We start from the raw sequence: 23,554 nt of genomic DNA, 5'->3' as shown, positions 1-23,554 counted from the left end.
ATGATATGTTGTTGATTTCTCATGATGGTTGGCATGTTTGAATAGAAGTATAAATTAGAACAAAAATTTAAGTTAGCCTTAGTACTAATTCACCCGGCCCCTCCTCTCCTGCCCCCAACGCCCCCACAACTCAATATTAACATTGTTTCAAACATATATTGATAATCAACATAAATGATATAAAAAGTTAAAATATGTTGGCTTTCCCTACCTTTTAATTGAAAGCAATGTTGACTTTTATTTGAAATATGTTTAGAAGTATATTGTAATTCAAACATTCATAACTTTAAACATGCCATATAGGGTGTATGTACTACAAAAGGTGATAATTTAATGAGCGGTTGGTCTTACTTCATAGAAGCTTGGATCCTTTATCCTTTCAATGTTCAAAGTGGTTGCATTATTCCATTTCATGTAACAATAACACCTAATACAATGTCACCTAGTTTTTTCAATGATGCCTTTGTGTAAGACCTGGATTTTCAACATGTAACAGCATCACTAAAACGTTAATAAGGAATTAAAATGAAAAAATGATCTAGAGTGGTACTAGGATTATTGAGTTATCAATAAGTCTTAGGGGCACGACTTTTTCATGCACATTAAACTATATAAAGTGGAAAGTAGTTAATCACAACTTGTAGGAGCTAAAGGAAGATAAAAAACACATCTAAGAAAAGCATTAGGCATAGCAACTAAAAAAGAGATCAAAGATATCTAGTATGAAAGATGCCTTGAAAACTTGGTTGACTTGAGTAAAGAGACTAGTAAGAAGTCCCTTAGATACCCTCTCATTACATAGTCACATTAGCACTAGTGAAGTCATTTTCTAATTGAATTTTTTTTAATCTTCTTGGAAACAGTAACTATGTTACTTTTAGTTGTATTTAAGTTCAAACAATCCTTTTGTGAATTTAATCTCTTCTAATCCTTGGTTGTAGTACCATTGCATTGATATTTGGTTGTAGCACTCTTGCAGAGCCTTTTTGAAGTTTTCTATGGGTACTAACCATAGCCGCCTTTTAGTTTCCAATTTCCTTGTCTTCTCCTAACTCTCAAAAATAGCGCAACACCCAACAATATGCCACTTCCTTTTTTCACCTAATTACCCAAACTTGTTGCAATTTTAAAGTTTTTTATGGGTGCTAACCATAGAAACCTTTTAGTTTCCAATTTTCTTGCCTTCTCCTAACTCTCAACAATAGCACAACACCCAAAAATATGCCACTTCGTTTTTTCACCTAAATACCCAAACTCATTGCAATTTTAAGTAGCACTCTCGAAAAATAAAAAGCATGTGAAGGGACTCAAATATCACAATCTCAATGTATCTCCGTTCTAAATAATTGTGAAGTATTGTTGTACCTTTAGAAGCAGTGTTTTGAGGGGCAATCCTCACTAGTTCCTCACTAGTTCCATTCACTTCAATATAATCTCTACATATTTTTGCAAAAGTTATGAAAAAGTGTTGATAAGCTCGAGTTTTCTTCACAACTTTGTATTAATTTAGTAGTTAATGTATCGTAGCAAAAGATTTATGAACCCTCTTAATGTGAAGTAAGAGTTCCCTATCTTCTAGCTGGTGGGAAATGTGCCTAATTTTCATTCTTTGCTTCTACATGATATATTGTTGGCCATTAACAATGTCATGGCTTCATTACCACTTACCTAGTTGGCTAGGAGGATGAACTTCCAGCTTAGGAAAAGTGGTTTGTGAAAGATGAATTACTTATTTGTGTTTCCATTTGGATTCACAAGGATAATGAACATTCAAACATAGACAAATTGATATAAAATTTAAAAGAGAATTTTTTTTATAAGGACAATGAACATTTGGATAAAGAATAAATGGCAAAATAATTAAAAAAATAAATTAAAATATATTAATTAGATTTATGTAAATTTATTTATAAAAATAAATATTAATTAAATTTTTTATAAATAATTTTATATTAATAAAATTATATATATATATTGATGAATTGATTTTTATGAGTTATATTTTTGGGCTAATTAAAATACTGAAATTTCAAAATTTTATTCTTTTATCAAATTAAAGCCTTGAAAATTCATTTCAAAATTCATATAAACTTATATATATGAACTTCATCCTTTCAATTTTGTATTTACATTCCTTAATACAATTTCTCTTACACTACTTCCTGCCATTTATTTTTCATGCTAAAATTCAACGTTTTGTATCAAAGATATTAAGTTTTTTGTATGAACAATTTTTATACATGGAAAAACATACATCATTTCACACAATATGAGCATTTTTGGGATGTGGATCCATGGTGTGAAAAGGGGATTAAGAAATTCAAGAAGAGTTTTCCATATTTGTCGTTTTATTTACTGTCCACAAAAAGTTGCTTTCTTTGAGACATGGCCATCCATTATAACTCATGAAGTCACTTTTTCTTGGTTGTATGCTTTTGGGGTTTCAAATAACAATTCATGAGCGGGCCCGTTAATGTCTATCTCATATTTCATATCCACCTGAACTCATTTCTTGTTCAAATTTCATATCCACATGCAATTAGTTTTTTGCCAGGTAAATTAGCCTAAAACGAGGAAAAATAATTAGTCTACTAGCAACCAACATGCCACAAAAATTTAAGTGGAGGATAGCGGCCTGCACCTATTCAAACTGGACTTCACAACAAACAGCTTTAAACATTTTACAGTAGAAATTTAAGCGGGAGGATAACATTCATCCCATTAACTATTCAAACTATATTTCATCATTAAGGAAAATCATCTGTTAAATTGGCTTCCTAAACCATTATCATTATGGTTGATTTCCGTTGAAGAAAGATTTTGATACTCTCATCGAATTTTCCATTCATATACGATGCACTTTGATTTTTAATTAGCGATTATGCGTACAGGGATTCTGATTTTGGAAGATACAACAAGGTTGCATTTCTTTCCTGTTAAGGGTTTTTTTCTTTAGAATGTTTGGGTTATGGTTTGCTTCTCGTAATCTTTATGTTTGCTTTCTACATGAATCTTACTTCCACTGGAAATCTATTTGCCATTTCTGTTTAGGTATCCGACTGACTTTATCATCTTGTGAGCTTTCAACTTTGATGCAGATTCGCTATATTTAAAAAAGTTATATAAGATAACAGTAAATTGCATGTTAAAATATTTGCAGTTAAGAAAAAACTGTGAATTTGATATTAAAGTATGGTACAAAATGATAAGTGTGCAGTTTTGAAAATCGATAAATTTCATATTAATTAAACTATCACATAAAGTAATAAATTCTATTTCTAAAAATAGTAACAAAGCTAGTTTAACAACTAATGTTAATTATTTATTTTTTTTGACCTCTTTCCATATACGGTGAAAATTTTGGAATGGTACATTTATATGTTGGAACGACTTCATAAATATATTTGTTAGAAAGGTATAGGAGACAAAATACAAATTCACACACAAAACACATGAGTTGCGGCTCTTCTATTGATCACACAAAACTTAATTCTTATAATGAACCTGGTGAAGGGTATTTAAACTTTTTCGACTAGCGACTCGCATAAAATATCTTAACATGCACACACACTTAACTCAGTGAACTCACACTTTAAATATGGATTGCACTTAACTCTTTATCCATCACTCGACTTGATTCAACACTGAGTTAACTGACTCTCTAATTTTAACCAACTCCTCATGCCAGAGTAATTACAATTTCTAACACTCCCCCTTAATTATGACTGTATGACTCAACATGACTCAACATTACTTAACTATGCCTGACAGGCTTACAATAGAAATTGATTCAATTATCACTGTAACATGTCTGCTGATCTATGTTTTAGCTAAGCTTACAATGGCTCAAGACTTTCACACTTTTGCATTTTCTTTTTATCTTTTTCCAAATTTTAAATCCTTGAAATTGCTTCATTCTCTGTTGCGGGTGTTTTTTGTAGGCTCCATATTTCTTTACTTGTTGCTGTTGTAAGTTTTCTTTGACTTTTCTTGAATTTTTGCTAAAACACAATCTCATCTTTTCTACTACACCTTCCTCTTCAAATATTCATTCAACCATGGACTGCTACCACAACATTGCATCTTCAAACTGTCTTCTTTGCTCTGCTTCTTGCACTTCATATTCATGACTCTCTTTCTGCCATATTTCTTGATAGCATAATCTTATCGCTTCTTGACTCGATTATTGAATAATGGTTTCAATGCATTCATATTTATTTTTCATATCATTCTTTTCACTTTCGTCATCAGGTACTGTTGTTTTTTTCATGTAATCTACACACTCAAGATCAATATTCACCATTTCATTCAATACTTTTATTCCATCTATTGCTTTAAGACTCATATCAATTTGTTCTATTGGTTTCTGAATCCATTCTTCAATGAGCTTCAAATCTGCATCAAATTTATTAACAACTTTGTTTTCAACCTTTTCGCCCATGCTATTCTAAACACCTGTATATTCAAAAACAATGTTAAAAACATCTTTATTAAGCTCTTCAGTGAGAGCTTCCTTCTCTCCCTCTTCCTTCTCTCCCTTCTTTTCAACTGCATGGAGGTTGTTTTCCATTGTTATGTTGTAACTAGATATTCTTATCAAAAAATATTCAATCACTTTATCCTCTTCTTGATTGTTAGTTGTTGCTAGATCACATATTGCTTCATGAGCAGTTCCAACTTCTTCATATATTGCTGCTACAATTGCAGCTTCAACCTTCAATCCTTCATCAAACATGGCGCTTGCTCTATTTCCATAATCAATCACTATTTCAAAAAATAAACCACACATATCATCAACATAATGTTCATCCACACTATGGTGGGATAGCCAAGCATGCATGTGCTCCTTGTCAATTTCAATGATAATTTCAACTTCACCAAATCAATCAACTGCGGTTGTTTGCACCAATTCATATCTCACTTTTCATTCATCATCCACGTGTTTCGTCACAGTGGGATTCACCATCCTCTGCATCATCCACATTACAATGGATTCCTTCAACATTTATATGCTCTTTCTCTTCTTCACAAACAGAGGCTCCTGCTTCTCTCTCTGCAATATTTGTTGCATTTTCTTCATCCATATGCATGCTTGCATAATGGGTTTCAATTTTATGGTCTTGACAACTATCATCCACTTTTGAGTGGAATTCTCCAAGCTCTGTTTTCCTCTCAAAGTCTTGCTCGTCTATTATCAGATTTGTGGCTCACTTCTTTGCTTGTGACATAACTTGTTGTTGCATGTCATTCCCCCTTGCACCAAATTCTTCTTCGTCTTTTGCTAGACTTTCCAGTTCCTCGGCTGAGGCCTAAACCTTTCTAAGTACGACAATAATATCTGCCTCTTCTTTTCGATTCCTTTTCTTAATCTTCTTCAGTTGTGCTTTACAACCCATGACTGTTGTCATTCCTTTTCATATAGTTGTTTTGTTGATTGCATGAGGTTGTCTTCCATATCGCCCCCGAAAAAGAATATAATTTTCAATATGCGCCCCCGTAAAGAACAATCTTCAACCAAAAACTTGTCATGCTTGACAAAAAGCCAAATAATTTTGTAGACTCGCAAACTTTTGCAAAGCCCTAAACTCTCTTCTCAATAAAACCCTTTTCTATTGAAAAAGACACTTTAAAAATTTGCTTTTCAAAACCAACTTTCCCTTTTTCTTTAATGAGGAAAAAACAACTTTATAATACTCTCAAAAAATATATTTTTGAAAACATCTTTATAAACTTTTTCAAACCATACACTTTATTTATTATATAAAAACAACCTTTTCTTTTTTAATAGAGCCCTTTTATAACTCTTTACCAACCTTTATAATCTCCCAATCACTTTTCAATATATCAAAAACAAACTCTTTATTTAAAAAAAAAACAAATATCCCCTCGTATAACCTAACTAGATCTTTAAGGAAATAAAGTATATAATATTAATATAATGGGGCTTATCTCTATCTCTCTCATAATCCCTAAATTCAAACATCCCAGTGAGTCAGCCAACCAACATCTCAACAAGAAAGAAAGGGCTAATTGTTTCCTCCCTAAAGTTTTTTTCCATCTCTCTAACCTACCGAAGGAGATAAAGGGTCTAGAACTAGATAACGTAGGTAATGTCTCCATCCGTCCATCCGTCCTTCTGATCCTTCTTTCTATCTTTGTTTTCCCATCTCTAAGCATTGTATTCGTTGGTTGGTTTGTTCTAAGGCAGCCCCTGGTTTTCCAAAGGTTCTATACATTTCAAAGTTCTAGACATAAAGACATAAATAGAGAGCTACTCCCTCCCTCCTCCTATGCCCTTTCTATACGTAATATCCTGATCAATGAAAAGTGGATATATGATTGTTCAATAGCTATGTGGATAACCTGATAAAGTGTATTTGGCCTGTATCCAAAAATTCCTAGCTAAAAGAGCATGTTCGTGAGATAAGTCCCCATCCATCCATGTGGAAATAAGAGGCTTCAAAATGTTTCTATGAGGCTGAAAATATTTGGCATTAAAGGTATCCGGGAAGAAATGTTAAGAGGCCTAAAAATGTTGTTCAAATGAGGCTTATAAAGAAGAGGCTTAAAAGTGCCCAACCAGCAGTTGTGTTGGATCACCTAAAAATGCAAGCACCCCCACTTTATTAATAGAAGATGATTTTAAGGCTTGTTGTGTGACCCCATAGATAGAAGGCACATTCATAGAGATTATTATTTGGAATTCTCATCCAAGTCTGAGTCCAAACTAGCATAAATAGGGTTCCTAGCCCTAGGTCAGATTTACATTACAAAAGGGTCCTTCCTTCTCTCGGTCTGGAGTAACCATGGAATGGTTGGATAAGGAGTTAGGGGAATGGGTACACCTCACGCTGGGGACTACCACCTAATTCATCCCCTCTTTTCACTCCTTCTGGCTAGCAGGATCAGCAGAAGATTCAATTCCCAATCCAGTCCAATATGTTCGATCAATCTTGTGAGTTGGTAACATATCTTAATTGAGAAGCTCATCTGTTAACAACATGGCTAAACCTCATTCTTTTGGTGGGGAAAACGGTAAACCTAATAAATCCCATTCAGTGTTGGATCAGGACCTTGTATTTTCTCTCGGCGAACCATTTATGTGGTATTTCTCTATCTTTTGGCCATTGAAGGGGGGCCTTTCTCTTGTTTGTTTTCAACTTGGCTCAACATCCTTGATATGAATGTCTCTATCTATTCCCTCCTTCGTGAGGTATGGTCTATTTGCAGGTGGACATGGCTAATGGGTGAGTTTCAGGAATGGGTGCAACCAACCCACTTGATTTTAGAGTGATAGGCCACCCCACTTGTTTTAGGGATGGGATCACTCACCTCAAGTATGCCCCCACCTAAAAAAATAGGTCCACCCTTTTACTAGCAAATTGACCATTTACACATTTGCATTCTCTATCATCCCAAGGCATATGCTACCACGTTTTCATTCTCACCGCTTGTTTAGATCTAATTGAATTGTTGGGTGGTGGGGAAGTGGGTGTCATTTCTGAACTAGTACGGGTGCTAAAGCGTAATCACATATATATAGAACGACAAATATAATAAATTAATGCCTCCCCTTACCGAGCGTTATTTCTTCCCCTCACTAAACTGAGTATTTTAGATTGGCATTATATATTAGGTTATCCACTAATCTCTTTCGTGATTAATTTGGCACCTAAATTGAATTGGTGCGTCTCATTTCTTTTGGTAACTAAAGATCTAATAAAGAGAGGACAGAACGAAAATGAGAGATCTCTTGGTATACGAACGAGATTATACAATATTCTGGTACGATCGATGATTCGAGCGGAGATTCCATACGATGCTAAATCGTAATTACATATATCAATAATGACTAGGATAAATGGTCAGCAAAGAGTCACTGTTTAGCGCTCCCCTCTCTGGAAAAGTAAGGAAATCTAGAGTGATTCCAACAACCCTTCGTTATGCTCTTTGAGGGGCCCCAAACTTATATTATGCTATTCTTGGTTAGGAAATAGATATCATAAGTGTTGGTAGAGAACTCTCGACCACTATATCTATAATGATAGGAACAAAAGACAGTTTTGGGTGGAAGGTTATCCCCAGCAACGCTTCGTTATGCTCTTGAGCGAGATACAGATATATCGAAAATAGATACCATTCTGTCGCTAACCAACGAAATAGATATGGAACCATAACGGTGCTGGAAGGATAGAAAATTAGGTCGAGGGTCGGTCGGGTGAAAATTAGTGTGAAACAAAGAAGACGTTCACACGGATAGGGGGAAATGATAAAGCTAGGATTTCTAATCTTTCTGGCTGGTCCAATCAACCCCGGTTGGAAGAATAAATGAAACAAATGGGCTCACTCTTGCGATATGACTTACCGTTTCGACCTTGCCGCGTGCCCTCTAGTGTGATACGTGTTCGTATCGATTTTGCTACTGGAGTCCTGTGATCGATCTTTCCCCCTCTTGGTATCTTATCTCGAGCTTCTCTTGAACTTCCTGCCTGAGACGACACATATTATTGTTGCACACCTTCGATCTTATCTCTCTCTGCCTGATATGCTTGCCCCTATCTCGATCGCTAAACAGAATACCTAGGCAGGTTAGAACCGAAAGGCCACAGTCAGTCCCACCTGCTCTTTCTCAATTTCCCGTCGAACCTCAGGCCTGGCAAAATAACCCGACGAAGAAGCTTGGCGTGAGAGCTGGCTGGTTTCACCCGCCAGGCGAGAACGTTGAGGTAGTCGCTAGGGTATGGCTGGACCTTACAACCCGATAATGGAACCCATACCATGCGTCAAACCAACAGACGCAAGATATGATGTTTGTTATCCAGGTGGCTACGATAATGAAATATTGATTGAGTTAAAGTTGCCACGGGAAAAGATTATGTTTCCCACTTTGCGTACAGACGAGATATTGTGATTGAGGTTGACAAGTTGCCACCGGATGAGAGATAAAGAAACCATGTTCCCCACCAGAATAGATTGAGACAAGCTGTTACCATAAGTTATATCAATATCTTAACCAAGTTGGCACCATATGCGAAAGATACAGAATTCACAAAACCTCACCACTAAATCTAAGGAATGAAGAAATTACATTTTTTGTTGGCTTACATTCCATTATTTTATATCTCAATATAAAGTTATATAAAATTGAAGTATTGTAATTATTACCAACATTAATTTCTTTCTTTTGTTATTCTTATTTTTAATTTTCTAATTTACAATATTGTTTTATTATTTTTAAAATATAACCCTAAAATTGGATTACAGAGTGTCTATACACGGAATGAATTTTTTTGAAAATATAATGGTTATTAATTAAGATATTTTGAAAGTTTGAAAAAATAATATGGTTATGTTTGTAATATATATAAGTTTATAAGATTACTAGAATTATTTTTCTGTCTCGAATAGCACTAAGAAGAAAATAAACATTGAAAAAATAAGAACTAATTTAACTAATTTTTTTCAATGTAAAACTTGAAGTTGGTCAATTTCCAAAATACTTTGGAACGAAAGAGTCTGTCACCTTAGCCATACTAAAAGGGTTGAACATGAAAAACACTTTCTCCAATTGTGAGGCTCTTACTCACATCAGCTCACATCGGCTCTGATAAACCAAGACAGACTTTTGTCACACTAAGTCCAACCTTCTTGATGTTGGAAATTTCTGGTAATTTCAAACACAAAAGAACAGAGAACAATGCTCTGTTTTCTCCACAGGATCTTAACACAGGGAAGCTAAATAAAATTTCTGAGCAGACAGAGTTTTTCACATACAAATCAGACTTGTATTCATTAATAAAATGTCTGATACAAACTTCTTCCTCTTACAGAGGGATTACACCAGCTCCAAAAGAAATTTACTCTGTCTCTACAACAGAGAGTAATACTCTGTTTCATAAAAAATAATACACTGCTGTAAATGAAACAATTCTTACATTTACTGCTGTAAATGTAATTCCTTCACATTTTACATTCAACAAAAAACAAACTTCTTTACGCTGCTGCGTTTTTACATTTTATCAAAAAAACATTGCATTTCAACACTATCTCTGTAATATATATTTACACTGCTGTGTAAAAATTTTCTCATTCATATGCACTGCTGCATATTTCAAATATGTCTTCACAGGGAAAAAATTAACTCTGCCCTCTCTTTTCTTTTTCCTCGCACTGCTGTGCGTTTCATTGCTAATACAAAATTCAACAAAAAAAACATTACTCTTTACACATTGCATATATTTTTAACAATAAAAAAATATACCCATACCTTTCTTTTACTCATCCCATACTTCCCGTACATAATAAACTAAAGCCTTTTACCTATATTTACGACCATAGTAAATATTCATTAAATGCCTTACTAATAAAACTGACGGTAAAACCAAAATTTTACTCCATTCAAGTTCACATCATGTAGGTCCGTTGATTTAATCGAACAACTATCCTTAATTCCCCGGGAGCCCCTTTTACACGAACTTTACGTTCCGGGGGATGGGCGGTTTTGACAAGGACAGGTGAGACACACGTCAACAGGTCGGAGTGATCGAAGCCCTCCTAACAAATACCACAATCAGAAAAAGGTGGTGCGATATAAAACTGGTGGTTTTGCTAAACAGCGTTGCAGTAAATGCGCAGTTGAAATTATTAATATTTCAACACTCCCCTTTAATTTCAACGACTAGGTTACCAATCATACCCAGACATTTCCTCAAAAAATCAAAACTTTTCTGGTCCCATGGCTTGGTCAGTATGTCTGCAACCTGCTCCTGAGTCCTGCAATGTTGTAAAACAATTTCTCCATTGCTTACCAATTCTCTGATGTAGTGAAACTTTGTGTCGATGTGTTTCGTTCTCTTATGAATCACCGAATTCTTAGATAATGAAATAGCTGAGCTATTGTCACAAAAAATCATCGTTGCTTTTGCCTGCTCTTGGCCTAAGCTCCTTAACATTCTTCTCATCCAAACTGCTTGACATGCTGCTGTTGTAGCTGCCACATATTCTGCCTCTGCTGTAGACAATGCTACAATAGGTTGTTTCTTAGAAGCCCATGAAATGGCTCCTGAACCCATGTGAAAGACATAACTGGATGTGCTTTTCCGATCATCTACACTTCCAGCCCAATCACTATCAATGTATCCAATTAAATCTGAACATTCTGAGACAGTATATAAAATGCCAAACCTTTTAGTACCTTTAACATACCTCAAAATTCTTTTTGTTGTCTGCCAATGTGCTTCTTTTGGCCTCTCCATGAATCTGGAAATTAAACTAACAGCAAACATTATATCTGGCCTAGTTGCAGTCAAATACATGAGGCTGCCAACTATGCTCTTGTACACGCTAGGATCAAAATCCTTGTTGTTGTCATCTTTGCTGAGTTTTAATCCCATTACTGTGGGAGTGATTGCTGCCTTGCTGTCCTGCATATTGAATCTCTCGAAATAAAAATTCCATTTTCATTTTGATCTACTTCTATTTCTAAGAAGTATCTCAGCAAACCCATGTCAGTCATCTCAAATTCTTCTTTCATGACTGTTTTGAAATTTTCAATAAGGCAATCATCATTACCTGTGAAAATAACATCATCAACATATAATACAACAATTAGAATTTTACCATCCTTTTCTTTGATGTAGAGGGTGGGTTCTCTCTCACACTTCTCGAATCCATTTTCCAGTAGATAGGAATCTATCCTACTGTACCATGCTCTTGGCGCTTGCTTCGGCCCATAAAGAGCTTTCTTCAATCTGCACACTTTGTATTCTTGGTCTTTCTTTTCATAGCCTAGAGGTTGCTCAATCTAAACCTCTTCCTTTAACACTCCATTTAGGAATGTTGACTTCATGTCCATTTGGTAAACTTTCCACTTGTTTTGTGCTGCTATGGACATCACTACTCTCACGGTTTCCATTCTAGCAACCGGTGCGAAAGTTTCCTCATAGTCTCTTCCATACTGCTGCTTGTATCCTTTGACAACCAATCTTGCCTTGTGTCTTTCTATTTTTCCTTCACCATTACTCTTGGTCTTGTAGACCCATTTAACTCCAATGACTTCTTTACTTTTTGGTAGCTCAACCAAATCCCATGTCTTGTTTCTTTCTATGGCATTAATCTCCTTATCCATAGATTCTATCCATTTCTTATCTTTAATTGCATCTTCGAAATAAATAGGGTCATCAACATGACAATACAAAGCAAACAATGAATTCATTCCTTCATCATAAATGTCACTTAAATTTCTGAATTTCTTACCTCTTTCATTTGGTGTACAAGTGCTTAAAGAAGCACTTGAATTTCCTCCTTGTGGTGTGCTTGGAGAAGCACTTTCATTTCTCCTCAAGGGTGTCTCTTGATGTCCTTGTGTTGGCACTGGTGTTTGGGGATGTATTTCAGCGATCTGCTCATCATCTTCATCATGAGATAAACAGTTTTTAACATTCATTGTTTTCTCTATGCTTCCATCCCAAGCTTCCTCCTCAATGAATTGAACATCTCTGCTCACAAAAAACTTCTTGGTAGATGGGATATACAACCTGTAAGCTTTGGATTTCTCACTGTATCCAATGAATATACATTTCTCCCCTTTGTTGTCCAACTTCCTCCTTAGCTGATCTGGAATGTGTGCATAAGCCACACAACCAAAAACTTTCATGTGGGTGACTCCTTGCTTTCTCCCACTCCATGCTTCTTCCTGCACTCTGTTCAGAACTGCTTTTGTTGGGCATCTATTCAAAATATATACTGCACAGTGTACAACTTCAACCCAATAATCATTTGGCAAATGCTTTGCCTTCAACATGCTCCTCGCCATATCCATGATGGTCCTATTCTTCCTTTCAGCAACTCCATTTTGCTATGGGGTGTACCTAGCTGTAAACTGCTTATGGATTCCATTTTCTCTACAAAACCGTAGAAATTCTTTGGAGATATATTCACCTCCTCTGTCAGTTCTTAAAACTTTGATATGCAGCCCACTTTGATTTTCCACAAGTACTTTGAAATTTCGAAATTTTTCAAACACTTCACTTTTGTTTTTCAGGAAATAAACCCAACTCTTTCTGGTGAAATCATCAATGAATGTTAGAAAATATTGGTTGCCTGCTAGTGATGGAGTTTGAAGCGGTCCACATAAATCTGAGTGGACAATCTCTAAGGGTGCCTTTGCCCTTATGCTTTTCCCTGATGGAAAACTTTCTCTGTGTTGTTTCCCCAAGACACAACCTTCACAATGGCTGTCTGGTTTCTTTATCAATGGTAATCCTCTTACCATTCCTTTTCTACTCAACAAGTTAAGACCTCCAAAGTTGAGATGTCCAAATCTCAAGTGCCACAACCAATTTTCATCCTTTGGTACGCTTTGGAAAGCCTCTTGTGTCACTACTGCTATTACTTCTTTATTTTTTAAATCTGCCCTTATTCTGAGAGGGAACATCCTGTTCCTCGTCATCTTCACTTCAGCAATACATCGTTTGTTGGGTGCTCTATCCATGATGGCGCATACATCATTCTCAAAGAAAACATTGTACCCCTTTTGAACAAGCTGTCCAATACTTAAGATGTTACATCTCATTCCAGGAACATAATAGACATCTGCTATGGTTTTCCTTTCTCCTTTCTTTGTAAATATTTTTACTTCTACTTTTCCCATAACAGAAATTTTACTATCAGTCCCAAGTGTGACTTGTGACTTCACACCATGATCTAAAGCAGAAAATAGGGCTATGTTTCCTGTCATATGGTTGCTGCAACCGGAGTCTAAAAACCATATATCATCACTGTTTGTTTCAGCCATATTACAAGCTAACAACACATTATCTTGGTTGATATTTTCTCTAGTGATATTTGCACCGGATCTATTATTTATATCATGCTGCTTCTTCCTACATTCATTTGCATAATGCCCATATTTTTAACAATAATAACATTGGACATTGGATTTTTCATACCTTTGTCCTTGAGCATGATGTTGTCCACTTTGTTGACTGTTGCCTTAGCCTTGGTTCTGATTTGGATTGCTGCCTCTTCCTTGAACAATTGCTGGACTGTTTCTTCCACCTCTGTTTTGGCTTCTGCCTCTTCCTCTCTTGTTTCCTCTACCTTGACATTTTCCTCTTCCAAATGACATCTAGGTCTTGAAGGCTTGCTCTAGAGATGAGTTTTCATTTCTACTCAACCTCTGCTCATGTGTTATCAGTGATGCATGAAGTTCATCAACTGAAAAGTTTGAGAGATGCTTTGTCTCCTCTATGGTGGTGACAATCACATGGAACCTTGAGGGTAGGCTCCTCAATAGTTTCTCCACAATCCTCCTTTCTTCAAGAGTTTCTCCATGAGACCTTATCTGTGTGACCAAACCAACCACATGTGTGAAAAATGAGTCAATATTGTCTGACTCCTTCATGCACAGGTTCTCAAAATCTCTCCTTAGCAACTGTAGTTTAGTTGTCTTCACTTTCTCCATGCCATGATAGGCTGTCTTGAGAGTTTGCCATGCTTCTTTGGATGTCTTGGCTCCTGCTATCCTTGGAAACACACTCTCATGCACTGCTTGATATAAAAAACAAAGGGCTTTTGAGTCCTTCTTTCTATAGATTTTCAACAGATCTTTCTCTGCCTGAGTTAAGTTATTAAACTCTTCTTCATCTGCTGGTTCTTCAAATCCATCTTCAATAAGTTCCCATAAATCTTGTGAGGCAAACAGGGCTCTCATGGTTATTGCCCAATAGTCATAGTTTTTCGCATTGAACTGTGGGAGCTGAGTATTAAAAATACCCATGCTAGTGCTGGAGCCAGCCATTCCTTGAACTCTTCAAAATACTTGACTGTGTTTTTCAAAAATAACTGACTGTCTTCAACAGCAACACAAAAAAAAACTTGAGAAATACCTTTGAATCTTTTTTGACTGAGTCTTCACTCTGCTGGAGAAGCTGCTGCAGCAAAAGAACCTTCCTTCAGCTTCTTTGACACCTTCAAAGAGCCTGGACAAGCTCTGATACCACTGTTGGAAATTTCTGGTAATTTCAAACACAAAAGAACAGAGAACAATGCTCTGTTTTCTCCACAGGATCTTAACACAGGGAAGCTAAATAAAATTTCTGAGCAAACAGATTTTTTCACATACAAATCAGACTTGTATTCATTAATAAAATGCCTGATACAAACTTCTTCCTCTTACAAAAGGATTACACCAGCTTCAAAAGAAATTTACTTTGTCTCTACAACAGAGAGTAATACTCTGTTTCATAAAAATTAACATACTGCTGTAAATGAAACAATTCTTACATTTACTGCTGTAAATGTAATTCCTTCACATTTTACATTCAACAAAAAAACTTCTTTACGCTGCTGCGTTTTTACATTTTGTCAAAAAAACATTGCATTTCAACACTATTTCTGTAATATATATTTACACTGCTGTGTAAAAATTTTCTCATTCATATGTGCTGCTGCATATTTCAAATATGTCTTCACAGGGAAAAAATTAACTCTTCCCTCTCTTTTCTTTTTCCTCGCATTGCTGTGCGTTTCATTGCTAATACAAAAGTCAACAAAAAAAACATTACTCTTTACATATTGCATATATTTTTAACAATAAAAAAAGTATGCCAATACCTTTCTTTTACTCATCCCATACTTCTCGTACATAATAAACTAAAGCCTTTTACCTATATTTACGACCATAGTAAATATTCATTAAATGCCTTACTAATAAAACCGGCGGTCAAACCAAAATTTTACTCCACGCAAGTTCAGATTTAATCGAACGACTATCATTAATTCCCCGGGAGCCCCTTTTACACGAACTTTACCTTCCGGGGGATGGGCGGTTTTGGCAAGGATAGGTGAGACATGCATCAACAGGTCCGAGTGATCGGAGCCCTCCTAACAAATATCACAATTGGCAAAAGGTGGTGCAATATAAAACTGGTGGTTTTGCTAAACAGCGTTGCAATAAATGGGCAGTTGAAATTATTAATAGTTCAACACTTGACTTATTAAGTCATCAAAGCTATAGTGATCTAAAAATGCTTCTCTCCTTCCTTTTTATAATAAAAATAAAATATTAAAAAATATCAATTAATCACTTGCTGATCATATTAGTATAAATAGAGCTAATCATCATTATTCTCATTATTCTCAATTTTCCTTTAAAAAATTATTTTAGATATATATAATATTGGATTTGTCTCTATTGAATTTTATTTGGTAACCATATTGGATTTGTCTCTATTGAATTTTATTTGGTAACCATGCGTTGTTCATCTATTTTGCAATCAATGTACATGAATTTTATATGATTTCTCCATTTTATCTTATCTCACACATAATATGCTTGCTGGGTCCCTCGCACAGGGATTTATGTTGGGGATAATCACGTGGTCCATTTTACAAGAGGGTCAGACGAAGCACTGGGAGTCGGGGCGAGTTTAATTAATTCCTTGGTCTCTAGTTCAATACCAAAACAACATCTGAGTTGTACGAGTCCAACCGGCAACTGTGGCTTACAAAATGGAAATAATGGAGTAATACGTTCTTGTTTGGATTGCTTTCTTGAGGGAGGAGCTGTGCATCGATTTGAGTATGGTGTTAGTGTAGCTGTATTTTTGGTACAAGCCCGTGGAGGAACGTGCACATTTGAACAATCGAATCCCCCAGAAACAGTGATTCACCGTGCAGAGTACCTGCTTCAAAATGGGTTTGCAAACTACGATGTAATATCGATGAATTGTGAGGACTTCGCAATATACTGCAAGACAAGATTCATTGTTGAAAATCATGACTCGGGAAGTGGGCAAGTAGCAGTACTGCGTGCTGTAATGCGTGCTGCTCGTTATTGTTTCACTTCAAAGTACACGTATAGAGTTATGTTTGCTGCGGAACCAGTAGGCGTGGCCGTCGGGACGGTTCTAAATTTTGCTATAGGGAGATATAAAGGAGATATTGGTGTTCGTGTTGATAAAATTAAGGTACCAGTGGAGTATTTGGCTGTATATTTTGACTCTTCAATTGGTAGTACGCCTCCAGTGGCTGGTAGTTCCATATCTAGGGACAGGAGCTCCATTAACGGCACAGAATCTCTCAATAGTGCGACGCCTATGGACAGGAGCTCCATTAACGGCACAGAATCTCTTAATAGTGCAACGCCCAGTTCGTAAGTAACATGATGGTTTATAGTTGACTCATCCTGCAAGAAAGTAAAATTTTCGAGTGGTAACAGTCTTCATGTAGAAGGATAAATTGTGTTGGGATTTAAACAAATTGAAGGTTTTATTTGGTCATGTAGCGGGTTCTGGATTGGTTTGTGTCTCAGAAGTTTCAGGTCATAAATGGTGACATAATTGTGTGTAATGGATTGAATCTTAGTTGTGGGTGCTAGATGGGTTTGTGTCAGACTAAAATTGAAATGTGTGCAATTGATTTCAGAGGACTAGCTTGTCAATAGATGACTGGAGTGCTTTATAATTTGTGGAAGCAATATATCCAAAGTCTTTCAGCGCAATCTAAATATATGCACATGTTGCCCTTAGAGTGTTACATGAATTCATATATATGGTTTCATATATATTTGTTTCTTTTTAATGTGTTGGATTAATTAATGTAAATAGTTTAATGATGTATGTCTCTTTGTTCTTAATGTGACATATCAATTACTTAATATGGCCTCTCAAAAATTAAGATTATGGTTTAATATGTGTATTTGTTTGCTTTCAATGTTTTGGATTGATTATTGTTTATATTTCAATGTATCGGATTGATTATTGTTTATCTTTAATGTATTGAATTGATTTTTTCGTTTTTGGAAGTTAAAATAAATATTTATTTAGACTTATAAAACAAGTATTTATTTAAAATGTTTATATTAATTCACATCTAAGGTTACAAAATTTAAAGTGTTTTGATTAATAAAATATTAATAGTAAAACATAAATTTTATTAAATCTATTTTGGTTGGTTATTTAAAAAAGAAATGGTTGAATATAATATTACGTATTTTATAATGTGAAATTGAGTATAATTATTTTATAGTTAAATATTCAAAAATAACAATAATAATTATAGTTAGATATATTTTTATCCCCATTGGGGTCATATGATGATATAAATGGGGTCAGGGTTTAACTTACTTTCCTTTCGCCATCTCATGTGCATGTCATCCATTCAAGGCACATTTATGGGGCCTCACCTCCCAAGGAGGGAGGTCTAGGCCCCTTGGTAAGATTGTGGTATATGCATCCACGACATCTGTGAAATCTCTGGCATGCCCTTCGTGCCTCGCTAATGGATTGAGCATTCCTTACTCCTCCATTGCTTCCTTCTACTCCGGTCTTCACCCACAATGCATCTGGACTCTTGCTTGGTTGCTTTGGTGGGTTGGCTCTTGTCTTTGAGTTCTGCCCCTCCACTGTTAGCATTTTCAAAGGGAGAAGGTATGGTCTCGAGTTCAATGTCAATGCAAGTTGAACAACAAATTGTTATAGCATATCTCTTTCGTTGTCGCCTCATGTAGCTCCCCTCTCATCTCAAAGTCGGTACATGTGACATCTCGATGCCTCTAACATCCATGATGCATCAAAGATCTTGTTGTCAACATGGAAGTGGTAATCGTGGAGATTTAGGGGGATGAAGGGCACAACTTCAAGAAGAAGCATTAGCCTATAAATTCCATGCCAGCACACCCCAAAATATACACGAGAAAATTTGTTTTGTGGAGGAAGAAATTTGTCATGAAATGTAGGTCACTCTTGATTCAAATGTCATGGCTCCCATTGCACCTTCGGTGTCTAACATAGTTTATGTGAACCCAAAGACTTCATGCTTGATGTGGAAGGCATACTAGCCAGGTTAGAGATTGGTTTTTCACCTAACTCTCCAATTCCTCCACCATGCAATCTTGAGGAATGACCTATCAACCTAGATGCTTCATTTTCATACGCATGCTCTGATTCCTTGTAGTTTCATCTGAGTTCTTGCTACTCTAGCTAGCCCTTAAGGTTATAGTCGTGTTTTTCTTTAATTGTATGTTTAGTTTAATTTTCTTGTTGGCTCAAACTTTGGAGTTTAATAAGGCGACTCATTTTGTCTCTTGGTGTTGGTTTCCCCTATAGGTGGGGCAACAATGATTTTGGGTCTTTGTCAATCTCGGACACTCAATTATTATTTTTATTTCTTGCCTCTTTTTGTCTCTTGTTATTGGCTCCCCCCACCAGGTGGGGCAACAAATCTTCTGGGTCTTTGTTAATCCTAGACACTCAATTAATTTTTTTACTTCTTGTCTCTTTGCTTTATTGTCTATGGTGTGGTTTCCAACGTGGAAACCCAAAGACACTAATTTTGTAGCATCTAGTGTAACACTTAGTTAATTTTGTTAGTTCTTTACACTTTTCTTTTTAATGTATTTGGTGTGGTTTCCAAGGTGGCAAGCTAAAGTAATATTGTATTATCTTATGTAAATATTTGGTATTCGCAATGCAAAGAGGACGCCAATATATACGATACCAAAAAATGTGAAGTCAATCTAGGATTTCCTAGCCAATTAAAGTTTCCAATTACAAACTTTAGAAATCAAAATATCTTTTACAAAATCTATGACTAGGGTTCTTCATGATTTACCTAGGTTTTTACATTATTCGATAGCAACTACAAATCTTAAATTTGTTAAACCCTAAGATGACTCAAATCTTAATCATACATATCTTATAAATACATACATTTTCCTTTGTTTGTTTCATTGAGCTTGTTTCCCTTTGCAAATTGAAGACAAGTTGTTGGATAACCAAAACATAAAAGATAAAGGCAATAATTAATTGACATAGATGAGTTCTTGGCGCCAAGGATGCCAGAGATAATCCTCATAACGTTTTCATGATCTACATCACTTGCTTGTAAACTTTGATCCTTCTAATTGTTTGTTCCATGGTGATTTTTGCTTATTTATATAAATACACATGTCTTATTCACTACTGATTAGAATTGGACTTCATGAAGGTGACTATAAGAGGTATTCTTTGTCAGCATATCTTTACTGCTACAGAACTTGAAGTTTCCCATCACCAAACAAAGGAGATAGTTCCTTCTTAGAGACTATATCTTTTTCTTTTATGATCATGGAGATTGTTGTTAGGCATGCTCCTACATGTCATGATCAGAAAAATTGTCTTCAAGGGGTATAGTGACTTTTATTAATGTCATGCGAAGAATTCTAACTGTAGACATCCTTCCTGTTTGGTTATGTGGTGTACATGTCTTAAGATATTGACTTCTTTCATCAAAACTTCTTTGTAGAGATATTCAAGAGAGACACTTGTAGCTTTGCTTGGCTCACTGAATTGTATGGGCTTGAGTTGTGTATACAAATTTTATCTTCTAAGGTGATTGTAGCTAGATGATAGGCCTAATGAGCCTTCGCTCTCAATCTCCTTTATGCTCAAAAATAATGTGGGAAATCTCAGTTCCTATGATTGAATCCTTTTAATATACTTATGCTTAGAAGGTGGTCTTATGGTGACTAATGTCACTTCTTATAGTCTTCAAAATAGTACTGTGTATATATATGCCTAGAACAAAGGGTCTTTACCACCAAATTTGATGTGACATACTACTGTAATATCAATGAAATACTTGATGATGTGAAGGAGAGTGATAGATCAGTTTAGAAGTCTTGACCTTGAGTTTATTTTATGCACAGAATGGGTTTCAGTCCTCTTGAAACAACACAAAACTTGAATTTCTGAAACAACACATAATTCAGATCTTTTGGAGTGATTTCAGAGCATGTCAAGTGTGCTCAGAACTTTGATCTATAGCCCAGGAAGTTTGGTCTAGAGAGAGTTGCTTTTCCACCTATTTGGATTCTTCTAATGGAGATTAGACTATGACCTTCGTTGTTCTACCTTAGGTTACCAAATTATCCTTTCAGTCCTCTAGAACAGAAAATATCTTTGTTATTTATGCTAGTGTATGTGCCTAGAATAATTGAGCCTTTAGCCTATATAATTCTATTTCCCCATCCAAAAAAAAGCTCATGGAGGTCTCATCTATATGTAAAATATACAAGTCTAGCAATCTAACCCCTCATAAAAAAAATTATATTTTCTAGTTTCCTAAAATTAGTCATTATTAACCACCTATGTGACATCATTTTCTTTTTTCAATGTCATTTTATGACAAAGGATTACTCAACGTCCTTATGGGTCACCTTTTGGATATTTCCAAACAAGCATTCTTCTTGACTACTGAATTAAATAATAATATATTAATTTTCACTCCAAAAGTGGGTAATTTTTAAGTGAATTATCAACAAGTCAACTTACATTTGTACTAGTTTAGGTACAATTTGAAAGGATTAGTGTTGGGGAGTAAGGATTACACACCACTAATACATGTCCTATATCATAACTATGAAATAAGGACTCCATCCCCTTACTCCCATTATTCCCAAGGTTTAGGTAATCAACTCACATATTTTACAAAGTGGGACTATTTCACTTGTTGTCCCAATACATTGCTTGTCAACGATGTCATTGTCAATGTCACAGTCAAACGAGTTAATTCAAAGAAAGAAACTCATCATACTACTTTTCATGGTAAGGCATCAATGTTAGGTCTATCAATTCATATTCGTATAGCTCAATATTCTATATTACAACATAGTCCAAAGGTGTTGTAGCTTCATGCACTATGGTTGTTACATTAACACAAGACCATGTCAATGTACCACTATCCAAGACGTTGTCATGTGTGCATATCTATACTCAGAAAGTACCTTTACATCTCATAAGGTCACTATGTTAAGTTAGCAGTTTTCTTCAAGTCACTATTTCTATGTCAAGTTTAATATATCAAGGCCAAACAAACTTTATATTAAGGTCATAAGGAACTGTATAAATAATCGATGCCAAGACTATATGCAAAATTTCATCACAAAACCAAAACAAACTTTATATTGAGGTCATATGTATTTGGTATAGAAGCCATAATTCTCAGAGAAGACATACCATACAAACTGTATAAATAATCGATGCCAAGGTTGTATATCGATATATATATTAAACACATATCTCCATCGAATATTCAACTTCACATACCACTCATCGAATATTTAACTCCTATTAGTAAGAGTACTCGTCAGATAATCGATAGACAACAATGTCAATTGTTTAACACTCTTGTCGAACAGAACTCTTGTCCATCGTATATCCGGCACATGGCCATCAACATGCGAGCATGAGAGCGAGAAAACTCTTGTCACACAATTTATATATACTGTCGATTACCTAATGCCTAAACGTCGATATTTCCCATCGGACATAATGACATATGTGTCAAATATCCAACTATAGACTGGCGTGAGACCTGCTGGATATTTGACGTTTGACCTGTTAGATATTTGACGATTTGTAGCATCGCCAAACCGACTTCGAAAACGCCAATTTTTTAATGACCATTTCAACCTTTTCTTGTGTCAGATAATCGACGTATGTATCGCTGAATATCCAACAGTTACTGAATTATCGAATATTTCATATAGTTTAATGAACATCAATACTCTCAGATAGATGACACTAATAAGTCGCATATCCGACTAATAATTGTAGGATTTTGGCCCCATTTGTACTAGTGTCTATTAGATTTAATTAAAGGATAGATTTGCAAGAGAGGCATACTCAGAGCACTATGGAGCGAAAAAATACTTTGGAATAGTAGATAAACTATTCAGAAGATCATAATTTGAAAGGTATGGTGATTCACTCAAAACTCTACATAGTAAAAATTTTAAATTTTACTGTTGATTTTACTAAAAAAAAATATACAATTTCTGTTAGATTTAATTAAAATTCAGAAAAATAAAATAAAAACCCTAGATAGTAAAAATTTTACTATTCATTTTACTAATATTCTTTTTACAATCTTTGTTCCTAATTAGGTTTAATTAAAATTCAGGGAAAAAAAATTCAATATTTACCTTAAACCCTTGCTTCTTCTTGCTTATGTGACTACAAAATTTCACCTTAGGGTTTAACTCCCTCTACCACTTCACAATTAGGGCTTTTCATTTTAGAAATTTTAGATTTAATGGGTTTGTGTATTACTATATATAAGGTGTTTCACATGTAAAGCATGGGGACCAGTTGTTGAATAGGATCCAAACCTTGTCATCCCTATCTGTTTAAAAAAAACGGCTTATGTTTATTGGTGTGCCATGTTTTATATAATGCACCGCGACGCCTATGACATATAACACTGTTAAGTAAAAAAACTTGTGTTTAATTTTTATTTTTTTATTTTTTTATTGTGATGGCGGTGTTTTTCGAGTAGTGATAATTTAAATTAAAAAAAAAATGTTGTCGATAATAAATAATTAAAAATATGTTATGTTTACTAAACTAAATGCATCAGTGCTCCTATGATAAATAACATTGTTAAGTCAAACCACTTGTGTTAATTTTTTTATGTTTTTGTTATTTACTCTGATGACGGTGACTTTATTGTCACCTATCGCACAGTCATAATTTAAAGTAATTAAAAAAAAAAAATCGTTATTGGTGCTCAA

At 35.1% G+C, this 23,554-nt stretch overlaps 1 protein-coding gene across 1 annotated transcript in view; it reads left to right on the top strand.

The window, feature by feature from the left end:
- The window catches only part of LOC149265110 (protein LEAD-SENSITIVE 1-like), a 34,322-nt gene extending 16,802 nt beyond the window's left edge, over positions 1 to 17,520 (top strand). Inside the window, exon 2 of the mRNA XM_089391616.1 lies at positions 16,357 to 17,520. Within this exon, the coding sequence (XP_089247742.1) occupies positions 16,357 to 17,159 (803 nt within the window). The 3' untranslated portion in view covers positions 17,160 to 17,520. The remainder of the gene's footprint in view (positions 1 to 16,356) is intronic.
- Positions 17,521 to 23,554: the final 6,034 nt, after the last annotated feature.

The sequence above is a fragment of the Pinus tabuliformis genome, chromosome 6 (assembly GCF_031772625.1).
Source record: "Pinus tabuliformis cultivar Carrire ecotype Pingquan chromosome 6, CPIR1, whole genome shotgun sequence".
Classification (NCBI taxonomy): Eukaryota; Viridiplantae; Streptophyta; class Pinopsida; order Pinales; family Pinaceae; genus Pinus; species Pinus tabuliformis.
The sequence above is the reverse complement of the archived record's forward strand: the minus strand, read 5'-3'. Positions and strand labels throughout refer to the sequence as shown.